Here is a 15,945-nt window from a genome sequence, read left to right as displayed (position 1 = left end):
TGGTACACCAACAGAATCCCCACTCTCTCTCCCTGACCCAACACCAGACACACACACTCAAAGCTGGAAGTATTAGGGACAGGGTACCTGACAGGGGAGATAGATTTGCTGCAGACAATTGCAACCCCACCTCCCCTTCCCCTGGATCTAGGCTGCTAGAGTGCCACAAAACCTGGTGGGCCGAGCTGGGAGAGAATTACTCTGCCTTTGTCATTTAGCCAGGTTTCAGTAATACAAGCAAGGCCAGCACATTCATCCAGGATTAAGTCCCGAATTAAACTGGTTTTATTAGTCACTGACCTTGCATTCATCAGCAGGAGAGTAAGATCCAGGGAGTTCCCAGCATAGCTACCAGTGTCCACAGTGTCCAGTATTATACACTGCTACCAGTGTCCACAGCTACCAGTGTCCAGTATTACACACTGACAGGGTCTCACTCTTGTCAGCAATCATGCTGCAGCATTCTGCACTAACTGCAGCCCTCAGGTCAGGTTGTGCTGCGTGGGGATTTCTGTGACCTTGGCTGACTGACAGGATTCTTTTAGCTTTGCTTTTTTGTTAGGAACCCTGACTGTAGTGGGATGCTGAGTTTTCTGCCTTACTCATAGGAATGTTGTTGTGGTTGGTATGATATTGCATTTAGGAAATCAACACTGTCTTTTGTTTTTCTTTTTTTATTTGCATTTCATTTACTTCTGACCTCACTCCCTTGCATCCACAGAAGCAACAACAGTGGTTCCATGTGCTCAGCTCAAGCTCCTTAAATCCACTGATGATGCACATTGTTGGTTGCATGATGATTTGTTTCTTGCCCAATAGTGGTAAAAGAGAATTCACATACTGGGCAGTGTGGCTGCAATTGCTGTTGTTCCCAGGCTCCTGCCTATGAAGGTTGACCAAACTGTGTAGGTTTTCTCTCTGTCAATTATTACTCACTGGAATTCGGTTGGCTATCATAGTGAGTTTATAGCAGCCCACAGGGTAGGCAGGAAAGGGCAGAGAATCTGCTTACTCATTTTTCAAACCTGTTTCTACAGTAAAGGGTCAAGTCTGTAAAGATGTTTGGAGCAGCCACATTGAAAGGCAAGGACAGTGCATTCCAGGCAGGGGTTGCCAATCCTGCTTTGATATGGATATCTTTGCAGCAGATCCCTAGTCAAGCCTTACTAACAGCACAATCCTAACCATATCTACTCAGAAGTAAGACCTCTTGAGTTCTTTGAGGCTTAGTCCCTTAGTGTGTTTAGAATTGCAGCCTTCAGGGACATCCATCTTTACTCCTGAGTGCTCCCATCTAACATTTCCACAACGAAGGCCCTCCTCCGGGTTCCGACTCATAGGGAGGCCCGGAGGGTGGCAACAAGATCAAGGGCCTTCTCAGTGGTGGCCCCCGAACTGTGGAATAGTCTTCCTGAGGAGGTCTGCCTGGCGCCGACGTTGTCATCCTTTCAGCGCCAGGTTAAAACCTTCCTTTATTCCCAGGCATTTTAATTTTAATTTTTAATTTTAATTTTTGTTAATGTATGTAATGTCTGAAACTTGATTCTGAGCCTTTGCTGTTTTAGACTGTGATATTTGATTTTAGACTGTGAAGTTTTTTGTACCATATTGTATTTTATTGTATCTATGTTCACCGCCCAGAGAGCTAGTCGGGCGGTATATAAGTTTTAAAAATAAATAAATAAATAAATAACACTAGGTTCCTTTCTTCCTACAATGGCCTTCTAGTGACTGGACTGGACTGGCCTGGCCTGAGGGCACTTAAACTCTTTTTGCCAGAAGCAAGTAGGCTAGATTAAATATTGCCTGTCCAGGCTCCCTAAACAAGTGAGAAGAAATAATCCTGTCACTTCAGCTGACCCTGGGAACTTTCTTATTCAGCTAAGATTTCTGTCTTAATTTCCAATCAGAGGGGTTTTTTGTTTGTTTGAATGGTATGCTCCAACCAATTGTGGCTGATGCTTAATGTATCATGCCCCTATGACTTCCCACCCCTGAAATCTAAGGGTTTGGGATGCTTCTGACCTGGCAACCCTAGTAGCAACAGCGCAAAAAACAAATACAAAAGAGAGTGACAAGGCTGCTCAACGTTGGTAAGGCTGCCATGGAGGGTCATGGATTTGCTGGTCTCTCCCATCTTTCTCCTCCATACCAGCTGGCACAAACAGCATTTAGCATCCTCGGGAGAAGGGGTTATCGCAACATACCTTAGAGCTATTACGTGGGGGAGGCAGAGAATCTGGGTTTTTTTTCATCTTTATGCACAACCTAATTCCCAAATCAGGTCTCTTTTCAATACACATGCACGTCAGGAGACCTGACCTCCTCTCTGAGATATTGTACTGCCCTACAAATTTGTCAAAATGCAAACACAATTTGGGTTGGTCTTTCACAGTCCAATCCACTTCCTATGTAGCTTGGAAGAATTTGGTAACATGTGCCTCTGAACATATGGTGAGTGGTGGCAACACCTGCCATCTCCTAACATGGAGAATTACATTTTTTGTATGTTTGTTGGTGTTCTTCTTACTTTGCTTCTTTCCTGTGTTACTATTGTTTCCACAGATAATCTAACCTAGAAAATTATATTTCTCTCATTATTCATCCTAGAAACCTGTATCAAATTTATTTTTATTAATTTCAAAGTTTTTTATTGGTCAATGTCATATGATGGTGAAGACAGCCTTCTGTGTTTCAAATTGGAGGTTATGTTCTATTTTTATTTTGGGTGCATTAACAGTTCAATCTGAAACTGCAGTTTGATGTAAAATCAGACTGATTACAATATGTTGCTACTTAAGCAATGACTGTAGCTGTTGGAAAAAACAAACTTGGCCTGCCCAAGATGCATGTTTTCAGCCTGCTACACTTGCACTACTCCACTTAAGGAAAGGTGGGCATGGTCAATTAAAAACATAGAACACACCTAGAATTTTGCTATAATATATTTCATCTCTCACTGTTTTATTTTGTGCAAACTGAGACACTTCTCATGTCCATTGGAAACTGTTCTACAGAACAGTCAGTGCCATTATTCCACAATTGTTTTCGGAGTTTTTTCCATGTTGCAAAGTGTTGCTGTATTTCACATATTCACAGAAACAGAAGAAAAAGAAAATAATTTACTATAGGAAACTTCACTAAAATTGCAAAGTAAATCAAACATTTAAAGTGACTATCTGAACCTATATCAACTGTCTTAATATTGTTGCTTTATCCCTGCTAAAACAAGATCAGCACAGCACATGACTTGTTTCTGTTATTTTGGGCTGATTGCAGGTGTTGCCACCACTCACCATATGCTCACAGGCACGTTACCAAATTCTTCCAAGCTGCACAGGAAGTGGATTGGACTGTGAAAAACCAACCCAAATTGTGTTTGCATTTTTACCAATTTATAGGGCAGTACAATATCTCTGAGAGGAGGCCTCTCCTGGTGCATTCACAATAGCTGCCCAATTTCCCTACTTCTTAAAGTTTGATAGAAATATCTGTTGACTATAGGTACATTCTTAAACTGCAAGGGTTTTTTTTTTTTGCCTATTAAGTGAATTTCTCTGCTTGTTAATCTGGGAGCTAAGAAATGGGATCCTGTGCAATTTTACTGAGAATGGATCGATCATTTGCATTCTTATTGAGTTCAATGGGATTTACTCTCCTGCAATCATGCTTACGATGGGTGAAACTGACATTGGGGGATGGGGAGGGGAGGAGGAGGAAGTGCAGGGGGAGGGGAGGGGAAAGGCAGGTCTGATCATGTTTATTGAGGCCTTATTTCCCTCACAAAGCTACAGTCCGAAGAAGAGGTGGAACTGACCACAGGGGATGGGGAGGGGAGGGGGAGGAGTTGGGAGGGGAGGGGAGGGGGAGGAGTTGGGAGGGGAGGAATGGCAGAGGGGAGGAGGGGGATGGGAACAGGCAGGAGGGGGAGGGGAAGAGAAGGGCAGGTTTGATCATTTGCATGTTTATTGAGTTCAGTGATATTTACTCCCTTGCAATCATGCTTAGGATAGATAAAACTGACCAAGTGGGAGGGAGAGAGTGCAGGAGTAGGCAGGGGAGGAGGAAGAAGGAAGAGGGGAGGGGAGGAGGAAGGGAGAGGAGAGGGTAAGGAAGGGAAAGGCAGGTCTGATCATTTGCATGCTTATTGAATTCAATGGGATTTACTGCCATGCACTCATGGTTAGGATAGGTAAAACTGTCCATGGAGGGAGGAGCAAGGGGAGGGGAGAGGAGAGAGAAGGAGAAAGGGAAGGGAGAGGGGAATGGAAGTAGAGGAAGGGGGAAGGAGGGGAGTGGAAGTGGAGGAGTAACAGAAGGGGGAAGGAGGGGGAAAAGGGAGGAAATGGGTGGAAGAAGGAGGGGAGGGCAGGGTTGATCATTTGCATGCTTATTGAGTTCAGTGGGATTTATTCCCGTGCAATCATGCTTAAGATAGGTAAAACTGGCCATGGGGAGCAGGAGGTGCAGGGGAGAGGGAGGGGGAGGGGAAAAGAGTGGATTAGAAGGGGAGGGGAGGGAGGGGCAGAGGGAGGGGGAGGGGCAAGTGGGAATGGATCAGAGGATGGGTTTGATCATCTGCATACTTTTTGAGTTCAATGGGATTTATTTCTGAGCAATCATGTTTAGGATAGGTGAAACTGATCTGGGGGAGGGGCAGGGAGGGGAGGAGGAGGGGATTGGGCAGAAGGGAAGTCCCTTTCCTTTCAAAAGGAAAACATTGTGAACAGTATTATTGCTTTTCTGCATTTTCCCCACCTTTTTATTCTACAGCAGGCACATATAGCCTCCCACCCAAATTTAAAACAAAACTGTCCCTGGCCACGTCCACACCAGGCCTTTATTTCACTTTAGACAGTCATGGCTTCCCCCAAAGAATCCTGGGAAGTGTAGTTAGTGAAGGTTGCTGAGAGTTGCTAGGAGATGCCCTGTTCCCCTCACAAAGCAACAGTTTCTTGAAGCGGGGCTGACTGTTAAACCACTCTGGCCACTGGAGCTCTGTCGGGAATAGGAGTCTCCTGTCAGCACCCTTCACAAACTACACTTCCCAGGATTCTGTGTGGAAAGCTATGACTGTCTCAAGTGAAATAAAGGTCTGGCGTGGATGTGGCCCCCTAGTTAGCCAAGCCCAGCAGCTGTGAGTGTGGCTTTTAGAACACTGCCAGTTGGTTCTTACTGATCATGTCCAACATTATCACTGAGTTCAATGTAAAATTTCTAAAATTAATTAAAAATCAGCCAGGCATTTTTTAACCTTTAAACTGCAGAAGATGAAAGTCAGAGTATGGGGCAAGGTCAGTAATAGGCCAATCAGCATGAAAGGGGAGGCATGTGGTTTTCTAAGTGGCTGACTCAACCCCTTCCACTCTGATTGGTTCCAGTCAGCATGAAAGGACAAGGAGCCAAGTAAGACAGCTATTCTCATTGGCTAAAATCTCCCCTTTTCTCCCCTTTCATGCTGATTGAGATAGGAGATATAGGGCTCTGGCTGCCAGAAAAGTAACAGGATGATGTTCTGGAGCATCCTGGCACAATAACAACACTGGTGACTTAATTTCCCCCAATAGAGTTTATGCTTGTGCACTTCAGCTCTGCTTGGGGATGTGGGGGAGAAGAAAGATGGCTGAGGAAGGAGGGAATTGAATGATTAGTGGAGTATTTTTCCCCCTCTCTGCCCTGCTGGTTGATAGATTTAATTGTGGTCAAAGAGACAAAGATGAACCACTCCAGCATAGCTCCTGGGTGAAAGTCAAGTAACAACAGAGGAGTGGAGAGCAGGGAGAGAGAATCATAAAAACCAAACGGCTTCCTTTCCCAGTCATGTTCTCCAGGGTTAGCTGTGGGTGAAGTACCTAAGGTCCCTGCAGCATCAGACCAAGAGGCCATTAGCACAGCATCTTGTTTGTCACTGAGGTCAGCGTGGGTTTCTCTGGGAAGCAGGTCCTGAAGGCAGCAGCCTCCTCTGTTATCTGCCCCCAGCCAGCATCTAATATTCAGAGGTATACTGCTTTTGAACTTGTAAGTTCCATTTAGATATAATAAGCTTTTGAGAAAAGTATCCCGTACAGTGCTTGAATAATTGGCAGGGGGTGGGAGTGGGGAGTAGTGGGCTCTTAATGACTTCTATAAGCCCCACCTCTTGATTCCAACAATTGTAGCCAAATCATGGCCTCCCTCTAGCCTACTGAAAATAGCAACTCAGATAAAGGTTGGTACCCTGTGGCTTCCTTGTGATTTAAATATGTCTCACTGCATTCTGAAGTCTGTTTTTAGAGCCATCACTGGGTTTAACACTCCAACCGTGTAACAAAACAAACGGTTAGAAGAAAGCATCTTTCAGAGAGGCAGTGGCTGGAGAAGAGATGCTTCACTCTTTGAGTGCTGGCAACTTCCCCACTGCAGCTTCTCCCAGAACAGGAGCTGCTTTTCCCCTCGCCGTCTGAGAAAACCTGGATTCATAATTGTCAGGCCCTACACATCTCTGTACCACCTTCACTGGCTGATCAACACTTCTCAGTTCTGATGCCCCAAGAAGAAAACACTTTTACTTCTCTAAACAGGTTAAATCTCCTTCGATAAGGAACAAAAGGGCCCTTCGTTTGTTTAATTTGACTGCCAAACCTGTGGCAATCTGTACACGGAAGGGAGAGAGAAGTGGAGTGTGAAAGAGCAGGCACATATTCCAGCCTTAGCAGCAGGGAGTTTGCCATCTCTCTCTGCCATAATTAAATATTGTTTGCATTGCTTATTGACAAAGCACTAAGCTCCACTCAGTTTTAATTTGTTCTTTGATAGTTGCCTTTTGCTGCTAATTGATTTTCAAGGGGTTTTTGTCTGATTTAATACCTGCCATACTGCTGAAAAACAGAGACAAGGTTAAACAGAGCCAAGAAATGAGCCAGGAATCAGTGCATCTTCTCAACCAGTTTGCGTTACAAGGCACTTCAACCAGATGCAGAAAGACTGCATTTAAAAGAGATTAAGCAGCTATTCCATTCCTAACCCTTTCTAGGCACAGCTCCTGCTGCTTCTGCTGTTGCTATGGAGTTCACTTGAAGAGGGCTCAGAAGTATAAACGTCCTGGTTTCCCAGCAACACACACTCCAGGGGATGGGACAGGACCATTGGCTATGAGGGAAATGTGGCTAGTGGTCGTGTCCTATGGTGATCAAGGCCAGGAGTTATGAGCTGAATGCCTCCAGTACAAAACCCAACTGATCTAGGTAAAAACTGGTTGCCCCTAAGCAAGCTATTGTCTCTCAGTTCTCTATATGTAATAATAATAGTCCACATCACAGGGTTCTTATAAGAAGAACTAGATTGCAATGTGGATGCTCTCCTTCTCAGGAGAAGGCTGGATTAAGAATAACAGTGATCTGCTCAACAAGGAGAGTTAATTGTGGGTCTTCCTGTACAGCTGCCATGTTTCAATGGAAATTACGGATGTACTAACAATTTCTATTCAAACATCAACTTTGGAAGGGTAAGGTGGTTAGGTCAGCACTAAGCAAGCATGCAGCTGCTGATTTGTCAGTAGCATCCCATGCAGGCATAAGACAGTGATGTCAGCACCCCATTCAGGATGCTGATGGCCACTGTTCCTCCTATACGACTCCTACAAATAAGAGAATGGGGGCTCCTTCCCTGTTGGTCGCCACTCAGCAGCATAAGCCACATACAACTTGTCACACCACCTCCATGCCTGCTTCCTGTATAAAACTGACCTGGATTTTTTATGACATGTCCTCTTTTTCTTCTCTAGGATGATCCAGAGGAAGAAAAAATGGAAAGAGAAAAGTCCAATTCCTTGAAACTGGATTTCACTGAAGACAGCAACTTTAAAACCAAGGTTAACTACTCTTACGCAGCCGTGCAAATACCTACAGACATCTACAACGGCTGTGAGTTTCCCCTTTTCACAGAACTTTTCATTTTCAGTCTGGAGACAACCCCAGAGATTAGGAGTTAGGAACCCCTAGCCTGTGGGCCAGATGCAATTGGACATCTGGTCCTCTGGGTCCCCTTCCACCCAGCAAAGAACAACTGAGAGAGAAATTGGGTTTTAATATTGGATAAAGTGTGTATGATTGCAGCTCCTTTCTCTGCAGAAAGTCTGCTGCAAGAAAATCAAAGCAGAGAGGAAAATGTCTCAGCACAGAGAGAAACCTTTTGCATATTTCAAAGAACACAAATGTCCATGAATTTTGCAATTGCGTGCTTACAGTTTTGGGGAAGCAATTGCATTTTGAACTTTAAGTTCCCCAGTGCAGGGTTTGCAGTTCAGGTGTGCATCAATTTTATTTGCATTCTTCTGCTGAGATTACTGAGTTCTTTTGCCTTTTGCATAGTCAGGACAGATAAAGGGTGTAAGAGAAAATTAAATATATGTCTCTTTATTATAAGCAGCAGTTTATGTGTCTATGTGACTGTGTGTGAAGGATGTGTGATTCAGCATGGGTCTGCCCCCACTCATACTGGAATGTGGCCCCTGACAGCTTTTCCCCAGGGTAATGCATCCCTCAGCCCAAAACAAGTTCCCCTCCCCAGCATGTATTAACTACTCAAGCTTTCTGCATATCATAGACAAGAGAATCGGATTAATTTATTCTTGCATGTAGATGCTGGGTAAACGTTAGCTGAGCTTTACCAGATCTCATCTTCTCCATAAGATTAACCAGCCCTCTTTGAAAAGTTGCAAAAAAATAAAAATTCAAAACATCTTCCCCTCATCCTGTGCTTGAATCATCTGGGATTGTTCCATGGCAGGTGCCTTAGTAGGGTGCAGTGCCAGTTTGCTGCTTAGCTGCACTGCACCAAAACCACCTGTTGCTTTTTATTCCAGTGCTGTCGTCTGCATCGCTTTTGTGATGGCCTGCATGCCCTTTGGCGAGCTCTGCAGCTTGATCCTTTTTGAGAGATAATATTGATCTGCCTTGCCTTTATAGTCCCACTCTCACGCTGAGCCTTCCTTCTCAAGCAAGTTACAAACAATGGCTTTCGCCTGGACAGTTGTTTTCCAAATAATGGTTTCTAGCTGTTTAAAAGTGTAATTGCCATTCTAATTAAGATGGAGCACAGCCATTTTCCTTAGCACCATATTGAAAACGCCTCTCCTGTGTGTCACAGTCCTGCACCTGATGGCTTGTCATAATGTGCATAGTGTCGTTATGTTGCATCTGAGGCACCTGGGCCCTTGTCTCTCATTCCCTCTGACTTCTGCTTCCTTTTGCAAAATGAAAAACATTAAGTTTGTCTTTGCAAATGCTCAGTCACAGAATGGCTTGCTGGATGCATAATTTGCACTATAGGCTATCAGATTTCTATTTGATACACTATTGGTTTGCATTGCTTACTTTACATTTCTGTCTCATTTTTGCTGTTGTAACACGTGTGTGTGTGTGGGGTAACTAGGAAGTAACTGGTCTATCCCAGAGGAACTGACAAACTAGGGGACAAACTTTTGAACTAGGAGAAAAGAAAGAAGGAAAAAGATTGACAAATTCCACCTGCATGTAGGGATGGGGGGGAAATTAGTTCAGTTTGTGTTTTAATGCAAACCTAACTAATTTGCACTTCCCAAATCAATAAGCAAACCAAAACACATCTATCCTTCAAAAGTTGCATTTCCCCAAAGTTTGTGGTGCAGTTTTCCAACCGAAAAATGGGCACAAAAATGCATATATTATTTGGAATTGCTAGCACAAATGTATATATTAGGCAAACATGCATACAAAAATGCACATATTAAGAGAAATTCACACAAAACTACAAACTAATGTTTTTCACTAACAAAAATAGCAAATTGATGTGGAAATGGGGTGGACTAAAGAGGCTGAAAAACTTGAGAAAAATTGAAATTGACAAATTCATTCATCCATACCTGCACACTCTAATTGCAACATCCAAACCAAAGAATTCCAGTGTATATGCATTTTTACCGAGGAGTAAGTTGAGAATACACAGAGAAAGGAAGTCTCTTATAGTCCATTCAAAATGATGCTCTGTCTCACAAATCCTAGCAATGGAGAGGAAAGCTTAAGAGTTGAGGTGCACATGTATATCATGCATGTGCACATATGTATGAGCATGACAGAGAGATTTGTTGAGGTCACTGGCATTATGAAATTCTTCACAAGCATGAGATGAACATCTGCATCTATTCTTGCCCATCACAAAGGTTTTTATAGCAGAAAACCCTCACTGTGTAAATGCCTCTAAGAGATTTACAGTCTGGTGGGAATAGGCCCTAGGTGTTTTCAAAAGCTCTTAGTGCTGCTGCCTGTTCACAGTCCAATTAGTGCTTTCTCTCTGCATGGCTCATCACTGGATAGAAAACTCATTCTTTCCCATTAGCTCTGAAGCAACCACAGCCAAGTCTTGAATCTTCACTGGGAGCTTTGAATTCTTTGTTACCCTCTAAAGAATAGTCTCTCTGTTGCCGTAGGAAGATGGGAGGAGAAAGTTGGTCTTAAGACTTGGGTTTACTCAACTGAATTGTAGCTGAGGGCCTGCAAAGGTTTTTTCTGCCTTTGCACTTGCTTGTCTGAGGGAGCTTTGGTAGCAGACAAAAGAGGGTCTCAAGTCATGCATCGAAATATAATGTAAAAGCCCGGCACTATGCTTATATTTTTGAAAGCTACTTTAATTTGCATTCTGCATGGACAGCCACATAGGAGTATGTGCATGGAAGCAGGGCAAGAACCAGGATGATGAGCCACTGCTTCTCCCAGGCCCGTCTATAGCTCTTGTTAAGCACTGGGCCTCACCATGTACTCTCTTATAAATAGGGATTTGGAGTAGTCCAACTGCAGAAGCTCCTCTTTCTGGGTGAAATCTAGAATGGAGAAAAGTCCGTACATTCATAGTATTAAAAAATAAAATAAAAAGATTCTTCTTGGTTCCAGTTCTGTTGAATAGGTCAATGTTTCCTTGAACCCATTCACACCTATTAGAAAGGAATGCAGTCCCTCCACACAGTGTGTTATGATTAGCTGATCCATGCGGTTGTTAATATACTCTAGAAGTTCTGCATTAAAGGATGTGTGACCCTTTTCCTCAGCCCTGCAGTTGACCTCTCTGGCAGCCACAGTATAGTTTGCATTGATTATGTTTCTACGATGCTGGTGCTTATAGTTAGGCATAAGTGGAACAGGCAAGTGGAACAAACAGCAGCAAGTGGCAGTGTGTGCACCCACTATTAACAGGGTGGAAAAGGCCCCCTGCCATGTGTGCCATTAAGATTTTCTCTGTACAAATACTCACTTGAGCCCACGTGGCCCTTCCTTTCTCACCTTATTCCAACCATTGTATAGCTGAGTGCTGGGTTCCCCTGCCTTGCGTGTATAACACATACTAGAAAGTACAATTCTCAGTCTCCCTTTAGTGACTGCTTTCAGTATCAAGATTGTTAAGTCTCTGACACCTGCTCACTTTGAGACTTTAATATGCTTTCAAAATTTCTCCATTAAGTCACTTAGGAATCTAATCAAAAGCAACATAGAAGCTTAACTTTTACTGCCTTTCAGCCATACTGTGAGATTGGAAAGGTGTGTTTTCATTTTAAACTCAAGCTAATATCCTTGTGTAGAGAGACTAATTCCACCTAACTTAATAGCAAAAGGAAGCATGGAGTTAACCTTGGTTATCTGAGTTGGTGTGATTCATGATAGCTCACCTGAATTTGAAAGTCTGTCTCCTGATGCAACAGGCATATTCTAATGTTTTGATTGCTGTCACTTTAAAGAATGCTGTTAACTCTTGTGAATCAACCTCATCCACATTTGTGACTGTCTGTAGAACAAGGAATACAAATGGACACAACCACATATAATATTTCTCTTTCTCTTTAGATCATATTTGTTGTGGTTTCACAATGGTTGCTTCTGCCCTGCCCAGCATCTAGCTAGTGTTGTTTGTTTGGTGACAAATTCCAACATGCACTTACATAGGCTCCTAAATGTATAGAGAACTACATGAGTGGAACGATTTCACTGCAGTGGCATCAATTGATTAGAAATGGCAATTAGTTTTATTACCTACCTAGTCCAGGTCAAGCAGCTAATAAAGCAAATCATGAGATGGGGGGAAGAGACCTCAGGCTGGGTGAGCAAGATGAAATATTCATGATTTCCAACCTCCTGCTCCTAATGCAAAACAAGCACTGATGCCCTGCCAAAGCCACATAAATCAACACACAGTGTCATGGAACAAAATCAAACTGGAGATTAACTTACTCTGGGGAGTTATGGACTGTTCAAAAATAATAATAATCAGCATGTGATGGAGGATAGTAAGGGGGTGGGGAGGATTTTCTATGAAAAAGCATCTCACTATCTGGAAACAATTGTTCCAAAACACTTTTAAATAAGTGTTACATTCACCACATGAAATATGGGGTAATCTTTGAAGTGTGAAGAGTCTCCACTGCCAGATATTTCTGCTCATCTCTTGAAAGTACTCCATATTATGAGAGGAATTTGCATGGTGACCCAGCTGACACATTATAGCCACCCACAATTTATATCCCGCCCATCCTCCCAGAAGGAGCCCATGCAATACTGCAGATATAATGCCAGGCTGGATTAATTTTGAGATGATCTCCTGAGAATTTTTACCATATGTTTATTAGCCTACAAATACACCAAATTACCTTAATGTGTCCTGTGATTCTTGGAGTGCATCCTGGCAAAGCTTGTGTTGTTAGCCAAGAGATGCTGTGCATAGTCTCCACTTCCTGACTTTGTGAAGCCCTCTTGCTCTTCCTAGTTTATACAATAATGGGAGCGCAAGGATATTAAAAACTGCCAGGTTTCACTTGTCTTAATGCTTTCTCCAGTCCTCACTAAAAAAGAAAAAGAAAAGAGAGAGCGAATGAATTTGGTCATCATATGCTCAAGGTGAAGCAAAGTACCATCTTGAAGTACGCACGCATGAGGGGGAGCCACAGTTATGAGTGGTCCCACTAGGGATGGGGGAGAAATTCAATTCCATTCACATTTAATGGAGAACTTAGCTAAAGCACACTTTCTGAAACAAACCAAAATATAACCATCCTCTGAAATTCACACTTCTCCAAATTTTGTAATGCAGTTCTCTAGCCAAGTGATGTGTACAAATATACATATACTAGGGTAACATTTGCATATAAAATGCATATACTGTATTACTGAAAATAACATACAAGAATGCATTTTATTAGGAAAATTGCTTTGCAGAAATGTGTGTATTAGGCAAAATTGTATGAAAAATGTTTATATTAGAATAAATTCACACTAAAATGCTGATAAATTTTCATGAGGACTTTTTCTATTAAAAAAAGGTAGACTGGTATGGAAATGCAGAGAACTGGATTTAATATTGGAAAATAGAGAAATGGAGAGAAACCCAAGCTTATAGATTCTCCCATCTCTAGATCCCACTCAAGAATTCTTGCCCCGCTATCTAGAGTATTGACAAGACCTTAGCTGAAAAAGGAAGCTATACTTTGCAAACATTTTTGCATGCAGGAACTCCAGATAAAGCTTCTACCTTTTCAGAAATTTGCTTAGGGAGTTGAAAAGGCTACACAAATGTTTGCCAGGGGAGTGAATGCATTCCACTTGCAAAGGAAATGGGTCCAGTTTGCAGTGCAGAAACTGGGAGATTTCCTCCACTTAGGGTTGCCAGGTCAGAAGCATCCCAAACCCTGAGATTTCAGGGGTGTGCCCTGGTGATGTCATGGGGGTGTGCCCTAATGATGTCATAGGAGGTGTGCCCAAGTGTTGTCATGGGGTGGGCCCTAATGATGTCACAGGGGGTGGGCCCTAGTGATGTCATTAAGCATGATACATCACGCATCAACCACAGTTGCTTGGAGTATAAATGAGATAAATGAAGATGAAAATAGAGATGGAGATAAATGAAATGCAAATAGAAAAAGAAGAACAAAAGACAGTGATGATTTCCTAAATGCAATACCATACCAACCACAACAAGATTCCTATGAGTAAGGCAGACAACTCAGCATCCCACAACCAGTCAGGATTCCTAACCAAAAACCAAAACTAAAAAATTCCTGGCAGCCACTCAGCCAAGGTCACTGAAATCCCCATGCGGCACAACCTGACCCAGGGCCTCAATCACACCAGAATGCTGTGACATGATAGCTGACATGAGTAAGACCCTATCAGCACATAAGACCTCTGCTCTGGAATCTGCACTGGTTGCCGATTTGCTACAAGGCCAAGTTCAAGGTGTGCTTTCCATGTTATGGGTGCCAAATAGTACTTGTTCTGCTCTTGTAAGAAATCAGGCCTTTAGTGTGGCAGCACCTACACTTTGGAACTCCCTGCCTATTGACATTAGGCAGATGCCTTCATTGTACTGTTTTCAGCTTCCTTGGTCTACCTCAAGGGTTGTTGGAAAGACTCAGTATATACACACGCACTGGAGATGTAAAAATATGTGCATCCCATATAATGGTTTATTGTCAAACCATATAACGGTTTATTGCCATGGCAGAACATTTTTTTTAAAAAAGTATTAGTTTCCTCCCAAATAAAAGCAATGACACCTAAGTAAGTCCTGCCTAACTGCTTAAAAAAAGGATCAGAGGGGGAAAGATTTACAACACAATCTTTTTATATGTTCACTCAAAAATCCCATTGATTGTCAGCACAATCTTAACCATGTCTACCCAAAAATAAGTCCTGGGTTACCTCCCAGGTATGTGGAATTAGCACTGCAGCTTTACTCCCAAGAAAAACTTCATATTGGGAAGGTTTCCAAAACACGTTATGAATAAGACAAATAAACTGCCCTCTTCAACAGTCCAGTAAAATTTAAACTTGTTTGACTCCTTAATTAGAAAAAGTATAACACTGCAGCATGTACACTTTTTAAAAATTCTGTTCAAAAATTATTTGAAAGATAAAATGTATAATATGCCATTTTTGCAAGTAATTAAAAAAACCCTGCCTGCAGACTTTTATTATAATTATAACTAAAATTGTTTACTGTGTATGCCCACCAAGATCCTGCTGTGTTCTTCTGTTGTAGTGCAATCCTATGCATGTTTACTCAGAAGCAAGTACAATTCTGTACAGAGAAAGTATTCTTTATGCTGCTGAAAGCTATATATTTACTGAATTCTTGATGTGAAGCAAGCAGGAAAAGGAAACTGTTCTCAGAACTTGAAATGGAGCTCAGGTATTACCTGGGGATCAACAAATCTTATCAATCACAACCCTGGCTTCACTTATTGGCTAAAAACCTGAAAGGGCAGGGATTAGAGCAGCCGGTACTAACAGAAGTTACGGGGGGGGGCTGATATTTTGGTTTATATCTTTTGAACCAGACCACCTAGAAACATTTTAAAAAAAAAGAAAGAAAGCTAAGAGTCTGGAGATTAAGGTGACTCCCAGAGACCCAGAGAGGACTCCCAAAACCAGAGTCTTTGGGTGGAAACCGGAGATCTGACAACTCTGCCGCCACTCCACATACCAATATAAGCTGTGAAGGCAAAGCATTGACTTTATTTGCCTTTAGTGATGTCAAAAATCACACCTGGTTATGACAATATCAGGATGTCATTGTGTTCCCAACGTCATGCCTAAGTTGGTGAGATCCCTTAGGGAAGAAGAACATAGCAATCCTAAGAGAGATCAGCAAGGACCAAATCTGCAGCCTGCTGGTGGCACCTGCAGGCCAGGGGCTGAAAATCATCATCATTTTTTTCTATGCTGCCTTTTCATAGTTAAACCATGCTCAAGGCAACTTTCACCATCAAAATGTTTACATAATTCAGTCTAAGAATTACAAAACTATAACAAAATGTAAACAGTCATAAATGATAGACTAATCAAAACCTCTCAATAGATATACAATATAATTTAGCAATCCTCACATACTTCACAATAAGGTCTGACAATAAAAATACAAAGCTATATCCCAACAACAGCAAAAATA

General features: G+C 42.4%; 1 protein-coding gene across 2 annotated transcripts in view; it reads left to right on the top strand.

Moving 5' to 3' along the window:
* The window catches only part of CACNA2D2 (calcium voltage-gated channel auxiliary subunit alpha2delta 2), a 1,044,533-nt gene that overhangs the window by 785,512 nt on the left and 243,076 nt on the right, over positions 1 to 15,945 (top strand). For both annotated transcript variants that reach the window (XR_009761453.1, XM_061617858.1), the window contains exon 6: positions 7,763 to 7,901. Coding sequence is in view for 1 of the 2 variants with exons in the window: in XM_061617858.1 (XP_061473842.1) it covers positions 7,763 to 7,901 (139 nt within the window). In the remaining variant the exon portion in view is untranslated. The remainder of the gene's footprint in view (positions 1 to 7,762; positions 7,902 to 15,945) is intronic.

Source organism: Rhineura floridana, chromosome 3, assembly GCF_030035675.1.
Source record: "Rhineura floridana isolate rRhiFlo1 chromosome 3, rRhiFlo1.hap2, whole genome shotgun sequence".
Taxonomy (NCBI): domain Eukaryota; kingdom Metazoa; phylum Chordata; class Lepidosauria; order Squamata; family Rhineuridae; genus Rhineura; species Rhineura floridana.
The sequence above is the reverse complement of the archived record's forward strand: the minus strand, read 5'-3'. Positions and strand labels throughout refer to the sequence as shown.